This window comes from Ptychodera flava, chromosome 18, assembly GCF_041260155.1.
Source record: "Ptychodera flava strain L36383 chromosome 18, AS_Pfla_20210202, whole genome shotgun sequence".
Classification (NCBI taxonomy): domain Eukaryota; kingdom Metazoa; phylum Hemichordata; class Enteropneusta; family Ptychoderidae; genus Ptychodera; species Ptychodera flava.
This window is the reverse complement of record NC_091945.1, coordinates 3,721,716-3,740,099: the sequence shown is the minus strand read 5'-3', so window position 1 is coordinate 3,740,099 and position 18,384 is coordinate 3,721,716. Positions and strand designations below refer to the sequence as shown.

The 18,384-nt window shown below is 38.9% G+C and overlaps 2 protein-coding genes across 3 annotated transcripts in view; one reads left to right on the top strand and one right to left on the bottom strand.

The window, feature by feature from the left end:
* LOC139116693 (uncharacterized) overlaps positions 1–18,384 on the bottom strand; it is a 559,130-nt gene that overhangs the window by 359,710 nt on the left and 181,036 nt on the right. The window lies entirely within an intron of this gene.
* LOC139116689 (macrophage mannose receptor 1-like) overlaps positions 10,971–18,384 on the top strand; it is a 155,392-nt gene continuing 147,978 nt past the window's right edge. For both annotated transcript variants that reach the window (XM_070679279.1, XM_070679278.1), the window contains exons 1-3: positions 10,971–11,066; positions 13,922–14,004; positions 18,094–18,236. In XM_070679279.1, the coding sequence (XP_070535380.1) occupies positions 11,027–11,066; positions 13,922–14,004; positions 18,094–18,236 (266 nt within the window). In that variant the 5' untranslated portion in view covers positions 10,971–11,026. The remainder of the gene's footprint in view (positions 11,067–13,921; positions 14,005–18,093; positions 18,237–18,384) is intronic.

The following is an 18,384-nucleotide window of genomic DNA, read 5'->3' as shown; positions in this document are numbered from 1 at the left end:
ATGTAGTACCAGGTTTCCGGAATTGGTAAACCCACCCTTTAAGCATGCTACATCCGTCAGAATAGACCATGTTCCGAACCGCGCGTGACATTCCGAGATATCGCGAGAATATGTGGTTCGCAGTGGACGCGATCTCGCAACACAGGACAAACTGCGTAAAACAGGACAAGTCGCTAATTACGTTAAACACTGCATAAAATATATAAGTTGCAACCTTTGCTCAGTTCTGCACTTTTTCTAGTTCCATACAAAGTTTGACTTGTATTACTAAGCTGGAAACCTGTTTTTACGGCCATGTATTAAAGTCTCGCGAGATCTCGCAATCAGCGGAAAATCGTCTATTGGTCCAAAAGTGACAAATTTGTGAGTGATGCAATATAAAGAATCACCACGTCATTAAGAATGCTCTAAGAGTTTAAAGCAAAATAAATATAAAAAGGGCTGACCTACATGTCAGTTTATAATGTATATCTGAAAAAAAAACAAGAATCGGTATTTATAGTAAAGTTTACAAGATATATTTGTATGATCAGAAACTCCAATATCTTTCATCGAATTTTCTGTAGTTTTATCTGACATGTATAGTGTAAAGAAATTAACCCTAAATATACGGTAACAGATACTATGTGCAGCCACATATCGCTTAATTGTGATATTCCGTCTGCAAAATACTCAACGTTTGAATGTATTCTTTGAGTGTGGAGCTCAGACGTACAATTTCGAGGCAAAAGTAGAGAGTCCGTCAAAGTGGCTGTCTTCAGTGTTTTGCGATGCCATCCCCATCATCGTAAAATAATAGCAGTGGAAAGCCTAGTCAAATTTAATGCAGTTGTTCAGTATTTGTCAGTTTATTTGTACATCAAATATGGAATTCACCAATATCCGCATTTCTAAATCGAACAGTAACACCCTTACCCTACAAATCACATAGACCTTGATAGTTGTAGAATGTTCTGGAGCACCAAAGTGTGTATGTACTGTGGTCCGTTTACTTTTCCATCCGGCAATTCCATGCACTTCAGAACTCTGGCCTTCTACCCTATGAAAACATGTATATTAAGACAACCGGGTGAATGGCGAGTCACGGACTCGTGACTCTTTGTGTTCTAGAACTCTTGAAGGGTGATAGAGGGCGACCTTTCATGGTGATTGTTGAGCGATCAATTTACTAAATATACAGACAAACAGACACACAAACGTCAAAAAGACACGTAGGTTGCCCATGTATTGTGTCAGCTTTCGCAGGTAAGCCGAAAAGCAGCTGTTTCCAATACTGTGAAATTACTTCGCAAACAACCACACCAATATTGTAAGAAGTGGATTTTCAGTCTTGTAGATTGTCTGTTTCTGACAATTTAACTAGTAAAACAAACAAATTTTGATGTATAGTTTTTTCCACATATGACCTTAGTGTAAAGTTTGATGGCGAACATCGCTAAGACACTATCATCGTTTGTAATATGTGAACATGTAATTAAAACATACAGTGATATGAAAGAAATATCACTGTTGACAAAAAATAATCACTATGTGATCATGTAATTTATGCCCGCAATCTTATGAAATGGTCTTTCGCGCCATTTTGATATGCATGGGAATAACTCTATGAGGTAATCACGATGGTATTCAGACGGAAACGTTTGCGAGAAAATCCGCGATTTATAATTCTATTTTTCATTTGTAGACCGTATTTTGTCTAGCACCCGGGTACAACACGACTTGCCGTAGTGTACCTTACAGCTTGATGTACCTTACAGCTTGTTTACTCTTAGATGAACCTGGACGCGAGCCCTTCATTTGCGGGGTCGTGTACAGCGTAATCCTAACCTGCATGTTCAAGATCGTCTCATGTGGTCACATTCAAAGTAGGGATTGTGGACTATTTAAATAATAACACATGAGAGCGAGGGCAAGATCACGATTTATTGCCTGCCCAAGGGATGGTGGTCATGATCGAAATATTGATGATGCCCGAGCCGTAGGCTCTAGCTCTCATGTGTTATTATTTTTATTACACCGAACAAACTTCTTCGAGTACAGTTCGCCTTTCTGCATGAGTCCGGACCTCAGCGTAAAATGTTGTCAGTGCCAAGTCTAGGGTTGCCGCTGAAAGTTTGCCGATCTCCTCGGTCGCGTATCCAAATTTGTTGCTTGCATGGTCGCTGAACACAGAAATTGCATTCCTTGTTGCCATTTTCGTTCGTTTGCTGTTTACTTGCATCAAAATATCGTCTAACTGTGCCGGTGACAGCTCTGCATGACGTTTCGCAGCGATAGTAGCAAGTACAAGCGAACGACAATTTGTTATGCGCAGAAAGGACGCGCAGTAAGTAAAATGACGTCACCCATGTAATATCAAATGCAGAGGGCATCATCAAGTTCGCAGAGGGCATCATCACGTTCGCAGAGGGCATCATCACGTTCTTTTACATGTCACGTGAGTCGTGTTTAACCAATGGCAGTGCACGCTGAATGAGTGAGGTGTAATAAAAACAAATATTACACCTCACTCAGCGTTCAGCGACTATGCAAGCAACAAATTTGGATACGCCACCGAGGAGATCGGCAAACTTTTGCGGGAACCCTGGAGTCGGCACTGACAACATTTTACGCTGAGGTCCGGACTCAGGCGAACTGTACTCGAAGAAGTCTTTGTGTTTTTTTTGCATGTTTGCTTGTTCGGTGTAATAAAAATAATAACACATGAGAGCTAGGGCAATATCACGATTTTTTTGCCTGCCCTCGGGCTGGTGGTCATGATCGAAATACTGATGATGCCCTCGCCTACGGCTCGGGCATCATCAGTATTTCGATCATGACCACCATCCCTTGGGCAGGCAATAAATCGTGATATTGCCCTCGCTCTCATGTGTTATTATTTAACTATGGCAGTGATATGAAAGAAATATCATTGTTGACAAAAAATAATCACTATGTGATCATGTAATTATGCCCGCAATCTTATGAAATGGTCTTTCGCGCCATTTGATATGCATGGGAATAACTCTATGAGGTAATCACGATGGTATTCAGACGGAAACGTTTGCGAGAAAATCCGCGATTTATAATTCTATTTTTCATTTGTAGACCGTATTTTGTCTAGCACCCGGGTACAACACGACTTGCCGTAGTGTACCTTACAGCTTGATGTACCTTACAGCTTGTTTACTCTTAGATGAACCTGGACGCGACCCTTCATTTGCAGGGTCGAGTACAGCGTAATCTAACCTGCATGTTCAAGGTCGTCTCATGTGGTCACATTCAAAGTAGGGACTGTGGACTATAAACAATAATAACACATGAGAGCGAGGGCAAGATCACGATTTATTGCCTGCCCAAGGGATGGTGGTCATGATCGAAATATTGATGATGCCCGAGCCGTTCTTGCCCTAGCACTCATGTGTTATATTTTTTATTACACCGAACAAACTTCTTCGAGTACAGTTCGCCTTCTGCATGAGTCCGGACCTCAGCGTAAAATGTTGTCAGTGCCAAGTCTAGGGTTGCCGCTGAAAGTTTGCCGATCTCCTCGGTCGCGTATCCAAATTTGTTGCTTGCATGGTCGCTGAACACAGAAATTGCATTCCTTGTTGCCATTTTCGTTCGTTTGCTGTTTACTTACATCAAAATATCGTCTAACTGTGCCGGTGACAGCTCTGCATGACGTTTCGCAGCGATAGTAGCAAGTACAAGCGAACGACAATTTGTTATGCGCAGAAAGGACGCGCAGTAAGTAAAATGACGTCACCCATGTAATATCAAATGCAGAGGGCATCATCAAGTTCGCAGAGGGCATCATCACGTTCGCAGAGGGCATCATCACGTTCTTTTACATGTCACGTGAGTCGTGTTTAAACCAATGGCAGTGCACGCTGAATGAGTGAGGTGTAATAAAAACAATTATTACACCTCACTCAGCGTTCAGCGACTATGCAAGCAACAAATTTGGATACGCCACCGAGGAGATCGGCACACTTTTGCCGGAACCCTGGAGTCGGCACTGACAACATTTTACGCTGAGGTCCAGACTCAGGCGAACTGTACTCGAAGAAGTCTTTGTGTTTTTTTGCATGTTTGCTTGTTCGGTGTAATAAAAATAATAACACATGAGAGCTATAGGGCAATATCACGATTTTTTTGCCTGCCCTCGGGCTGGTGGTCATGATCGAAATACTGATGATGCCCTCGCCTACGGCTCGGGCATCATCAATATTTCGATCATGACCACCATCCCTTGGGCAGGCAATAAATCGTAATATTGCCCTCGCTCTCATGTGTTATTATTTAACTATTATTGGATCGTTTTAGTATTTACATGGTCACTGTCACTCAATTATGGATGTTTCGGATTAAAAAAGCCTCATGTACTCTCGTGAGATTTTTGAGGTGATGATTTCAGACATCTTATAATCAAAAATTCGTTTACTCAAAATGGGGAAAAGTGAAATAGTTCTTCAAAGCCCACGAACAAACAACAATAACAAATAAACAAAGTCATGATGCCATTATTCCTACAGAGGCCCTTTCTCATTTTCACTATTATGCAAAATGTGTAGTACTTTAATTTTATATATGCTTGAAGAACACAGTCTTTGCAAAGACAAACAATGTTTAGTCAAACTTTTAGGAACAGCCAATTTCACCTAGTTCTGGATTACTAACTAGCAAAGGTGCTATAAATGACCACGCAAATGAACATATCGTACCAAGGCTATGACGGCATGAAATTGCCATTCATTCAACCAATCAGACGCTTTCAGTAACTTTCTACCAATCACTTTGGACTGGAATCTTCCCAAAATTGTTTCTCTATTGGTTTTCTATAGCTTTGTTATTCGTTGCAGTTTCTACTTTGTTACTGTCGATGTCAGTGTTGCAAACCTTGTGAGTTCATTGCAAATTAAATGCACGATTGTTGTTGCTTCTTTGTGATGTCGGACTTAGCACCACCACAGGCTCCCCTAGGAGTAATCTTAACCAGTACGAGATCATTCCATGAGAGCTTTAAAGATAGTCAAGAATACAGGCATTTTTTCGGAATCTCAGATTATTTTGTAGTGAAACATTTGTCCAATTTTACATCTTTATCTCCATAATGTCTGACCTTTTGGTTTTGCAGGTAGGTTATTAATCAGCACTTAACTAACTTTCAGGAACCACAGACATTGGTCAGGTAGTCCCAACACGTTAATATCAGTGTGAAACATTTTGTAGGTTGAAAAAACGCTAGTGAAGTCAAGATAGAACTCTGTGTGGATGTGTTCGATTTATCCAAGTGTATAGGGATCTAGGATTCAGGAATGGGTTGCCAATGAATTTCCACGGTATCAAAGTGTAATTAAAAATGTTACCAAAACCCTTAACCCATAGTATATTAATAAAAACTTAACAGACAGTAGAGAACTGCAAAGGGCCCTAAATTTTATTATTTTATTGTATCATAATTTGAGTAAGGTCAGAGAAAATATCTGGTTTGCCAAATAAGAAGTCGAACGTGTACATTACTGCATATTTACCAGTCGGTGACGAAACTGGCAGAAAAAGCTAAGCAGATCGTCGCCGTTTAGTAAGATTGTGGGTGCATGTCATATGTTTCGATTGACAAGTTACGGTAGGATGCGCCTTAGGGACAGCTATTCGGACTCGCAAAATTTTACAATTCTCTTAAAGCTCTCGGTGTAAGAAAACTTTTTCACAGTCTCAGTTTTTCGAAAACCCAAAATTTTATTTTTCTCTATAGGGTTAACACAGGGATGACGGCCGTTTTTGAATTTCATGGTAAATCTTGGGTAATTTGCTTCTCTAGTACCAAAGTTTGCATGGTGACCGGACCGTCCGATTTTTCTTGATTTTTAAAGACAGTTTTTGAAATATCCCCTGAGAAAAGTTTGAGCATATCAATTTCGAGGCGCATACTAGTACCTTAACGCATTGTTTCTATGACGATTGAAATGCAGGAATGCACAGTGTCCACATTTTTCGTGTATTTTTTTTATACATCCAAAGTCTAGATGCTTTGGAAACCATTAAAAATGCCAAAGCGGTTTCAAGGTCCCTGGGCCCGGCATAAAACAATAGAATGATGAACGTGTATGTAACCTATAAAACTGGATCGTTGGCATAGGGATATGTTCCAATGCTATAAGAAACCTTTAACATACAACTGAATGCTGGCATTGACTTCAAGACATCCCTCAAATTTGCCAAGAAGCCGACTGGCCGTAATACGCCATCCAATTTCAGTGAACTAGTAGTCGTATTCCTTTTTCTTCATTTTAATTTCATTAGTCGCAATTTATGCGCAAATTAATCAAAAAATCTGACCTGTGGTCTATGGTTTGGGCTAGTTCATAGTCACAGTATAAATTTGTTACATCAATATTTACAGTTGTAGATACTAGTACCTGGCAATGTTTTAGCCTTACTCCACTTTTTAACGTTCGCTTCTGCAAACATTTCTTGGACTTCGTAATAATTCTGCAAAAGAAAATTAGCCAATTTAATGCAAGGGCGGTATAAATTTGGAGCGATGTTGTCACGTAATTTTACGTTTCCTAAAGTTTTTGCAAAATCATAGGAAATGTACAACTATTAAAACCGCTGAGATCCGTCTACGCGTAGGCACAACGCTACCATCATCCGAGCACGTAATTACATGAAACTAATCCTCTCGAATTAGCGAGATGTATCCTCTACCCACTCCCAATGTCACTATAAAAGTACCAAATCTGAAAAAGATAAGGCAAGATCCTGTTTTATGGTGACCAGTTGCGTCTAAATATAAATGATTCTACGGTTCCTGTTGAAAATTTTCTCTCATCTCACGCTATGGAACTATGGAAGGATATGATTGTGTTTTTGAGATATGTGAATGAGGAACGGATAACAGTCGATGTGGATAATCTCCGTTCCAGTTTAGATATTAAATTAAGGTGATACACAAATTTCAACACCACTAAGTACCGTGTATATTCACATTGCTTCCAAATCGACAGGTTGTCTCCCATCTGTTTTGCAAGGAAGATTCACAGTGTCTTTTGGAGAGGAGAGTTCATGACATTACTTTTATAGGTCTGCACATCTGTGTGGACTGATAACAGTTTATGTCCTGTCATTTCTAGAAACACTGACGATCTTCCGTTCAAAACAGTACAAATAACGTCCGTTCGATCAATTACAGTTTCCATCCCTTCAATTCAGAGAATATTGACGATCTTCCTGTTTATGGCAGTGCAGGTGTCATCCATTTGAACCAAACTAGAAACTCCACATATATCTCCTGTTGAAAGGGGCAACAAACTTATTATAATATGAATTACCTCCGCGCTGGGAGCTAAAATTTCAGACCTTTAACAAATGTTCTCTACGAAGAATATTCTCACCAGTTAAGCTGTTCCGTCAAACGGATTTGGTGTTTGGAACTGAGTCTGCGCGACTTTCAATTTTTACAAACAATGTATTGCATACTCGATATCAGGATGCATCATGCCGACGTAGCTGAAGTATTCCAACTCTACTACGTACATTATGATAAACATATGCATGTTTTAACTTTCATCAGTCGCCAACGTACCTTGGATGTTTTCATTGGTCGTATTGGTTCCATACGAACTTTTAGCGCAGTTACGACGATCCCCTCCCTTCAACGTCATAAAATATGAAAATTCTTAGTGAAAGCATTTCTAATTTTACAGTTTGAAAATTACTTGACCTGCGGGGTAAAATCTATTGGCCTACCTCGACTATCTGTTTGATGTGGTCGATAAAGTCACCTGACCACTTTGTTAAAATGCTCCGCCAATAGTAAACATAGCAAACAAACAGATTGTACATATTTTATGTTGTGCTTTTCATAAAAATTACTGGTAATCCAGTCCTCCGGCATGTTCCTTACTGCTAGGTTAATTTATGTAAATTACCTAAATCTTTGTCAGACTAATGCATTTAAGATTTCCATGAAAACAAGAATGTGTAAACTTCATTCAAAATGCGCCTAAACGACAAGTTTTATTGCAAAGCATCGTATCAATTTTAGAATCCTAATATCCGTCCCCAGGCGTATTTTACCTAATGTATAGAATAGTGTTGATTCGGAATTCGTCTTCTTGTGTTGATGGTTATTTTTCAACCAACGAATACTGAATGTTATCTAGTATTCTTTGCGATGTTTTCTCTGCATGTTCATTGAAAGGGGCACTTTTTGCCCCATTCGTCAAAATTAAGGCGCAGACTTCACATTTTAAGGGGCACTCACTTTTGATGTTGATTTTGCCTTCCCAGGAAGCTTTTACATGTAAAAGTGCTTCCTCGATATTATCACGATCGTTACCCAGTCCAGTTGCGTCGTCTATGTCGCATGCAACACCCGTACTTAAACATCGACATCAAGTTTGTCAGCTTACATGTATGATGTGCTCGGCTGCTATCTATCTCCTTTCGATTTGTCATCCACAAGTTTTCCGACTCAGGGTTTTACATATTTGTTCCCTTGGAACCTCAGGTCCAAATTTGGGAGTGTAAATCCATGAAAATATGCACCGATCACCGTGCGCCGATCAAACGATTGTGTTGCTATAAAGCTGGAATTTTCACAAATTCTCTCATTGATACATACAGTTCGCCTCACTAGCGCTTGGGTCACCCTCAGATTCAGTATATGTGGACGTCTTTGCTTGCTGTGTTTTGTGCGCAATTTAGGCGCTGTCAGTAACTTTTTCAGGGCAAACAATGGCTCGAACTGCGCAATTTGCGCAATCGCGCAGTCGAGAGAAAACCCTGGTCTTTGTACTTGTTTGATGTCAGACACTCGCATTCAATCGAGTTATTGATTTTGTTCACTTTGTGTGAAAACAAGCAAATGCACTGCTCTATATCGCGTTACGATCTATGAGTCAGCATTGTGATATAGGTGTCAGGGCAGGGTGTTCGAATTTTGCAGGGAATTAATTCGTGATCGTATCACTTTACTTATTGACTGCGCTGTGAAAGCTCATTTGTCCTTGACCAATTGGTAAGTGACCAAATCTCTGCCATACTGAACCCAAAGTGAAAGTTCACACGCCCCCAACTGAGAGGTCCGTAACTAGCTCTATAATAGCGCTACTTAATGTCATCATAAAAGTTAACGCATTGCCGAAAACAGCATTAAGAAAAGCCAACTGGCTTCCTCCGTAATGACACTTAATTGGATGTTTATTCAACTGTAAGAACTTCATAAAGTCTTGAGCATCGAAAATTAACATCATATTGAGTAATGAAACAGTCGAAATGGCCGCAGAGCAATACGTATTCAGATCCACTGTGCGGCACTGACCATCTCTCAAAATTTAAAACTTCCGGAAAGTCGAAAATGATGTTAAGATCTATTCATGTTGCAACGGCATTGTCACATTTTGATTTTTCATTTTTCATATGTATTTTGAGTCGGAGTCAAACTCGATTAGCGACGAGCAATTTTGTGACTCGTGTTGCAATTTCTATCTACACACTCTTTAATTGGCAATAAAATGAAATGGGAATTTCATGGGATAATATGGGTAACAACGATTACTAAAAGGTTTCACCTGGGCATGACATGTTTTACGATGCTGTGATTATGAAACACTCACTGTATTTAAAGGCAACAGCTCGACAAAGTGAGCGTTACTGTTACAGAGGTCATCGAGGTCATTCACTTTGACGCCAACTTTGCTTTTAATCACGTATTACCTATGCTTCTTACATTTCACCCAGTGACCAAACAGTTATCATAAACAACACCATAAAATAATGACGTAGCAGTGAGTGAGGGTTTAATCACGCGTTATATCCACATGTACAGAGGATGAAATGACGAGTTTCTATGTCAATTGTATGCAAATACCACTGTACAGATAGCATGTAAGTGTCCCTACGAACATGTAGCATGGCAGACAGAAGGTAGAACGAAGAAGGGACAATACCTGCAAATATTTATTATCCATGTTTAAGAAATGAACTGTTTTATGTTTGAAGACTTTGTGCCACTACTCTGTTCTCTGTAACACTTCCAGCTGGAGCAGTTGTCCCGATAAGCTCCGAGTCATTCCGATACGCTCCGAGTCATGAAATGGAAAAAGGTGACTTTATCAGAAAATAACTAGTCTAAAATTATGAACATATGTTCTAGCGCAAACCGTGTTTTTCATCGATTCATCACAGGGACCAGTGCGAAAATCAAGATATTCATATATCCTGTTGATGATGTATTTGATATTTCAAATGAAAAACTGTATTTTTATCAATGTCTCCTCAGACTCTTTTATGTGGACATTAAATCAGTCAGTGAACATCCGGCAATATACCATGGAGAGACCTAAATATACTAATTACCTGAAAGTTCAGTTCTCTGGTCCCTGCGGCACCAAAAGCCTCGAAATTCAAAGTTTTAAATTTGCTCAAGCTTCTCCTGGCAAGAATACATATTGGAGGGAGTTCACCGTGCGAGTTTGGTGCTATGGGAACTGCCACCTTTAAATTAACAGATATTTTGAAATTAGACATGACCGCCATCCCTATGTCAACTCTGCTGGGAAATCATCAGACCGATTTCATAAAAATAAGAGGGTGGAAACTATATTTACTCCCAATCTTCAACACAATCCACACAAGCCGTATATCGGAAATGTGTGATTACAAAAATGCGAGGGTTCGAATATCTATCCGAAGCGCTTTCTACCTTAAACCTAAGTGCAAAACTCAAGTAGTTGTCATAAACAGTTTCTTATTTCACCCATTGATGTTAGAGCTTGGAAAACATAATAACGTCAATGTTACTGGCTGTATATTTTGATTTTTTCTCTTTTATAACAACAAAATGTCAGTTTCAAGATTTGTGCGAGTTCAGAGACCCTCCATTTCCTCTCTTAAAAGCTGTTATGAAACTATGGGTGGAGGCAGGAAGTGGTGTCATCGAAACTTGAAATAGATCTGGCAATTATTAAAATCATCTGAACATTTTAATCACGATATACGATGTTTCGTCCCACTCTTTCACTGATTGTCAACGATGGAAACTGCATCGAAGACCGTCACGGATCTGTTGATTGGTAAGTGTATAACAAATACTTTTACTTACTCTGAGAGCCCGTAAATAGCCATAGCTACAAAATTTTGGTGTTTAAATGTTTTAAGAGAGAGCAAACAGTAGATGATCGATTTTCTTGAGCGAAGTGCCAGTGTACATGCAAAAGACCAGGTGCCGCCAACTGGTAAATTTCATCAATTTTGCAAAATCATCACAAAACATGTTTTGAAGGCTAATATACCAATTTTGCGTATTTTTGACCTTGACCTAAAATTCGGAGGGGAAAGTAGAGCTGTTCGTAACTGTCCTCCCACTGGCTTTTACGGAAATTGTGCCCTCCCACTGACGTTTGATGCCCATTGCCCTCCAGTATCTATGGTCTGCCCGCTCACCACTCCCCACAACAATTCGAGCTCCCCACTGCCCTCTCGCCACTACTGAAATTCCCCGTTGCCCACTAGATACCCACTAGACAACCAAAATCAACACAAAACCGTGCAAGCGGCTAGCAGTATACCTTGGAACATTGCTCCCCTCTTCCTCAACTTCAATCAACTACGGTTTTCCCCTCCCTCTACATATTTTCGGGTACCCACTGTCAAAAATTTTCTCCCCGCCACTGAAAATAATGAAATTTCTTCCCCGCCCACAGTAAATATCGATTTTTCTACCCTCCCGCTGATTAGTTTTAAAATTTGCCCGCCCGCTGAAAAACTGCGCACGAACACCTTTTTACACGAAAAGCTTAGTTGGCAGCACCTGAAAGACGCGTACATGCAAGCTTCTTGTTGAAGTAGCGAGGCCTCTTCACAATATTTTCAGGCACCATTACACCTATCACATCAGATGACTAGTCGAGATAGAAGAATGCAGTAAGGGAGCAATCAGTTGTGATGGCTGCCAGGTGGGAAGAGTCATTTGAAGTACAAACACGAGAAGGTGGTCGATAGAATGCATTCTCGCGGCACAGCGTAGGCTGGTACTAGATTAATGTCATTCAACCCATTAGCCATTTTCGTGACCCCGACATTCTGGCAATTTTTGTGATATTAGAATTCAAGTTTTGCATCAGGAAATTAATGCAAAACTGTGTTAAAAACTGAGCATTATCATTCAGTGAATATAGTTCAACTCTATATTCAAAACGGAACATAGAAAAGTGAAATCAATTGGACATTGTATGCTGTGTACTCAGAACATCAGGATGACAGAGACAGATACTTGATATCATTTGGAAACTTGTCAAAACACTTTTGATGATATACCAGATCCAAAAAATTGCAATCTGGTGAAGATTATTACAATGCGACCAAAGAAATTTGCACCAGCATAATGACTTGTCTGAGACACGGGGTAGTCTGTACAAGATTTGGAGGAAAAAGCTCGGCCTTGGGAAAAAATATCACAGTTTCCAATGATGTTTTCACTTATAAAAAGTGTAATATTACTGTCATTGGCACTGAATTTAATGCTTGATTTAATCAGACTGTTAATAAAAATAAAATATACATTGCAATGCCAAACCAAATATTGCCAATTTTTGTAACGGAATTAGAATTAGAAGCAAAGTGACTAACTGTAATTTTTGATAATTGTTTCTCATGTTTTTATTGCATTTGTTGAAACAGTTTCCAAGGCTACTTCCTGCGGGATATTAAAATACCGAGTATTCAGCTTGTCAACATTGACTGTTTATGTGTGTCCTGCGTTGTTAGTATTCATAATCATATTGAATCAGGACTTGAAGTTGATGGTCAAAAATAACTGTGAAGGTCACGTGATGACAGGTCGTATAAACAAAGTAAATTCTTAGTATTTCATAATGCTGAAGGCAGTAGACCAACAAACTGTTGTACATAGGTCTTCCTATATAACACATTCTCAAGAGTTAATATAAAAAATATTGAAGTTTTAATTGAAATATCAACTTTTTGTTCCGAAATTTGACAAAATAAATTCCCTTCATGTTCTAAGAGGGAAGGCCTTCAAGTTTTCAACCAATCTCTAGAATTCTTAACCAAATGAAGGACGCACAGTGTTATGCAGGCTCAGTGCTCTCAAGCGTGAGGCCAGTACAAACAAACCCATGTGTACTTACGCGTAAACAAATACACGCATTTCTGTGCGCATTTGTGCATGTGGTTTTATATGTACCATGGTCAATCGGAATTTTGGGTTTAACCTATTTGTGACAAAAATTATAATTCTGAAGGCTTTGACGAAACAGTTTTATTGGAGGGAAAATTTGTGGTAATAAAATAGTTGAAGGTCTCAAATGCTTATTTATGATGCCTCCTGCAGAGACATTTGAGAATGTGTTGTCCTTTGAACACGGGATCATCATGAGTTGCAAAAATTGTCAAAGTACTGTTTCTTGTAATGAATATGTGTCAAAGAAGGCGGTAGTTTACGACATTTCGAAGTTTTCATCGAGTGATTTTACAGTTCCAGGGTATTTTCATCGTTTTCGAGATGAATGCGAGGCAGTATGTGCACAGTGTCGTGATCAGTACAGATATTAAGTCTTCTTGGTTTGTTCACGACAGTGAAAAAATTCTTTATTCCCTCTTGTAGGAATGGAATGGTCCAACCAGTGTTTCCAATAACCTTTCCTCCCACGTCAGAACCGCAATCTGTCTTATACAAGTCATTAGACAAACATGCATACGTAGATACATATTATGCAGCTACAGACATACACAGTCACACATGTATGTATGTATGTATGTATGTATGTATGTATGTATGTATGTATGTATGTATGTATGTATGTATGTATGTATGTATGTATGTATGGCGTCACTGCCATCCCCTCAATCGCCCAGCTCAGGAGCCTCTAGTCCACTAAAACACCTTTCACAATTTTGTTGACTACAGTATGCTTGCTAATTGGTCAAATCTCTGGAGGGTCTACAGATTGTGCCACAGGATGGACTAAATCTCAAGATAGCTGTTTCAAGGTCAGTCAATCTCAACATACCACGTATTAAACATGGGTAAGGCTGCGTTCACAAATAACGATTAGCGGGGGGGGGGGGGGTGGCGGAATCTCGATTGAAATCTTATTTTTTTCAGATCCCCCCTAAGTACCCTAAAAAAATTTCAAATGCCCCCCTCTATATGGTCAAAATTTTTCAAGTCCCCCCGAACTATCACAGGCCCGCATATTTGTAAAGGATGTGAGCGCAGAAAAAATAAACATGTATTGCGCCGTTCTGCTCACAGGTGTTCAACACTACCTGTATTAGCATTTTGTATAGTCATATTCCAAAGGCAAGTTCTTTAAATGCATCAGTGAATTTTTTAGATTTATTGGTTTAAAAGCCAACTTGAGTTAATCCTCCTCTGAAGAGCACACAAAATGACAATCATGAGAGAATAGGCAAATTGTGAATTCTGGCTTATTGACATATTGCACAGTGACCTACCAAAAATTATTTCAAAATTGCAAGACATATAAGAATAAGATGCTACTCAAAATTGACAATACTGGAAGGTTAAAATATTCCATCAAATAAATGTTTTAATCTCTGAAATTTTTGGTGTAATAATTGCAAATTTGGTTAAAAAATAAATAATTCCATTTGGTCGCATATTTTTGCTTTTATTCTTTACAGTTCAAAGTTTACTTCTGTATCATTTTATAACAAGAATGTGAAAATTTCAGCAAATTGTTGCTAGTGCCATGCTACCAGCAAAGTTGAGCTGTATTCAATGCCGTTGTAGTAGAAAATCAAGCATGTTGACCCCATCTATTTCCTTTAATATTTGATTATTCTCATATGCCAGAATTCAAAAATTTCTATGTGTTCTTCCATGTGTTGCTCTCTTGCCTGATCTTGTGTACAAGTATGTTTCACTGTCATGAGCGTCATTTGACCCAAACTCTTCTTCAACTACCATGTACATCATAGTCAGCGCTATCTCTGTCACTGTTCAGGTATGCAGTGACAGTGACACTGCAGTAGCAGAGCATTAATGATAGTGACACTACCCATAGGCAGTAGCTGTATTAACTTTGATAATTTTGGCACTATTTTTGTTCAGTTTAACGACGGCGTTCTTGTTCTACTCCCTACAGCATGTTGAATTGTCTAGCATTCAGCTTGCTATCACAGCCTATGTATGTGTACCATGCATTTGTATCACTGACAACTGACTGTCAGTCTGGACTCCAATTAAATTATCACCAAATACATATTTATATATATATATACAGGCTTTGTCGACAAACTAAATATTGAGTGTTTTAGCACGCTGTAGGGAGATAGCAAGAAACTGTAGTTGTTATATTGCATAGAAATATTGCAGAAATCAGCTTCTGCCCTGTTACTAGGCTCAAGTTTGTTTTTTTACGACAAATCACACTTTTAGATTTTTTGAGATAAAAGTAATGAAATGTGACAAAATGGATCTAGATTTTGTTAAATTATTACTAACATTACAACATTTTGATGACATAAAAATGGTATTCATTTTTCATTGAATTACCTACAAAAACTTGGAATTGGAAAATGTAAAACACAAAAGGGAACCAAAACTTTTCAAGTCCCCATTACAGGTAAAACAAAATTTTCAAGTCACCCCCTCTACTACCCCCAACATTTTCGAATCCCCCCTGAATTCCTCCAGCCCCTAACTATTTTTTCTTGGTTGTTATCAGATGTCTTAGATTCGGAAATGTTAAATTATTATTGAAAATAATGAGCCTGTAAAGCTTATGTTTTTGACTCTGGGTATTTTGACAGCAGATTCTGGAATAACTCATTTTAAGAACATAGTTCAAACCACTTCAATGGAATTCCCTGCATCCCCTGCATCTATAACAAATGGATTTTATTGTAAAGTCATTGTCGATGTCAGGGGATGCGGAGTCAAATAACAGTAACAGGAAGTCCAGCCTCTATTGACGTTGTTGGATGTTATTGACCTTGTAGCCATCTTACGAAAATATCGGGAAATCCACAGTGCTCCGAACCAATCAGGACCTATGAATTTAGGGTTCTTTCATTATTACGGTGGATTGGGCTGGTACAATTCGGAGACGAATCATATGACACTAAAAAGAAGTTTTCTAAATAGACAGACAGACAGACAGGCAGGCAGGCAGGCAGGCAGGCATACAGACAGACAGAAAGACAGAAAGACAGACAGACAGATAGATAGATAGATAGATAGATAGATAGATAGTTGATAGATAGATAGATAGATAGATAGATAGATAGATAGATAGATAGATAGATAGATAGATAGATAGATAGATAGATAGATAGATAGATAGATAGATAGATAGATAGATAGCCAGGATCATATTATCACTTTTGCAAGGTAATTTTAGGAATGACGAAACCGTCCAAGTGCTTATTTATACAAAGCCGTTGTAAGGTGGCTGTCACACCTTAACGATTTAGCAAGCATATGCCGACGTATCAAAATTTCTCTAAAACGCTGGCTTGCAGGGCTCGAAATTAACTTTTTTCCTGGTAGTCCACTTGGGCTACAATGTTTTGAAGTTTGTGGCCCAGTGACAATGGCTGGTAGCCCATGCATATTTTAATTTAGGGAATTCTTTTCAATAACAAGAGAAGAAAAGGCTATTTTTCAAGATTCTGCCCATAAAGTGAATTTGTTAGTCATTTGATGTGAATACTTGCACACCTTTATTACCCAAAGGAAACTGGTATAACGGACGACAGTGATACTAAAACGTTTGGTGACCAATCATAGTATTGACAACCCGTTTCATTCTCAGAGTTGCATGCCAATTTTGATAGTCGTCATGGCAATGTCCCCTACCTTCTCAGCAGGGCTAAAAACAGACCGTTGACTTTCTGTAGTAGGGAGGAGTTTGTGATTGATACATTTGGATCAAAATGCAATGAGAGTACATTGTCATTGGCCATCATTTTCTGTGCCTGTCATCCAACTACATCAGTTGAGCTGTTGAAACTGTGTAATGCAGAACAAAGTCATAGTCTGGCGTTACTGTGTCTAGCATTTAGCTCGTCCAAAATTGAAAGACCAGACATGGCATGCCAAGTACTGATTGAATTTCATTGTCCCAGGCTTTCGTAGTCCATGTGGGCTACCATTTCATGGACTTTGGTATGATGTATTCCACAAATTTGGTTAGACTAAAAATGTGTATAATAATAAGGGTATTCACAAAATACCGTGATTTATGTCCTCGTACACGTCTCGGACAATACCTCCACGGTAGGATGTATTTAGGCATGAATACCGGTATTTTGTGAATAAATAACCTTATTAATATACACCAGTTTTGTGAATATTCCGTCGTAAACTGAGTAGCGTGATAGTCAGTATAGACTGTGACATAAACGCACAGAACGAAAATTCAACTCGAGCAGCGCAGTGCGTGTGCCAGAAATTGTAGTTCAGCAACCATATTTCACTATAAATTCACAGTGTTTGGACTAGCCATTATTCACTGCGTGACTATGATTGTAAGGTATTAATATTTTGAAAAATATTTCTGAAATACTGTCTTGCTTACCCCGTGTTGACGCAAAGCTGTTATCAGTCAAAGGCGAAAGGTCAAATAGCGTCCAATAACACCAAAAGTTATTGTACTCCCCGTCCTCTGATACCGAAACTTACTGGACGACGAAAATCCATAGATTAGGCAAAAAAATTAAATTGTGCTGTTCCGATTACATGATTTTCAAAATTAGGGTAGATAGGTCGGCTGGGATTTTTTCCCCAAATATTTTTATTTTTAAATATGCATTTTCAGGGGTTTAGGGCGGTCAAACACTGGCCAAACATGGCCAGAAAAATTTATCATACATATAAGAGGAATAAAAACATAAAAGACCTCCTCGTTCAAAGAAAAATCACTTGCCAAGTAATGAACACGTGATTTTACGGTTTTTTCTTTCTTTTTTTTCACTTCCTTGTTAACGTAGCTCTAAAAAAGTTTAGGGTCGGCAGATAAAACAAGTGGTAGGTTGGGTTATCGAAATAGCACAATTTTTTTGTTCGACCTTTACACGCCTGGGTGCATATCTGATTCTGTTTATTTGCAGATATTTCAAGTAGATGAAGTCCGAAAACAGACCTTAAATTGGAATGCTGCGGCAGCTTATTGTCGTGAGAGGAATGCTACCCTGGCAAGTTTTAGCAACCAAGAGCAAGAAACGTTTGTCTTCAGGGCCACAAGACTTCGATGGTAAGTGTTTTTTCGCATGCTTCAGAATCTATGGGCATCTACTACCTTGAAACCATGTCACAATTATTGAGATGCATCTGTGCAGATGTAAAATCCTTTGTTACTTAGCTATAGTATATTTGAACGGCATGCGACAATAAGTTACTCT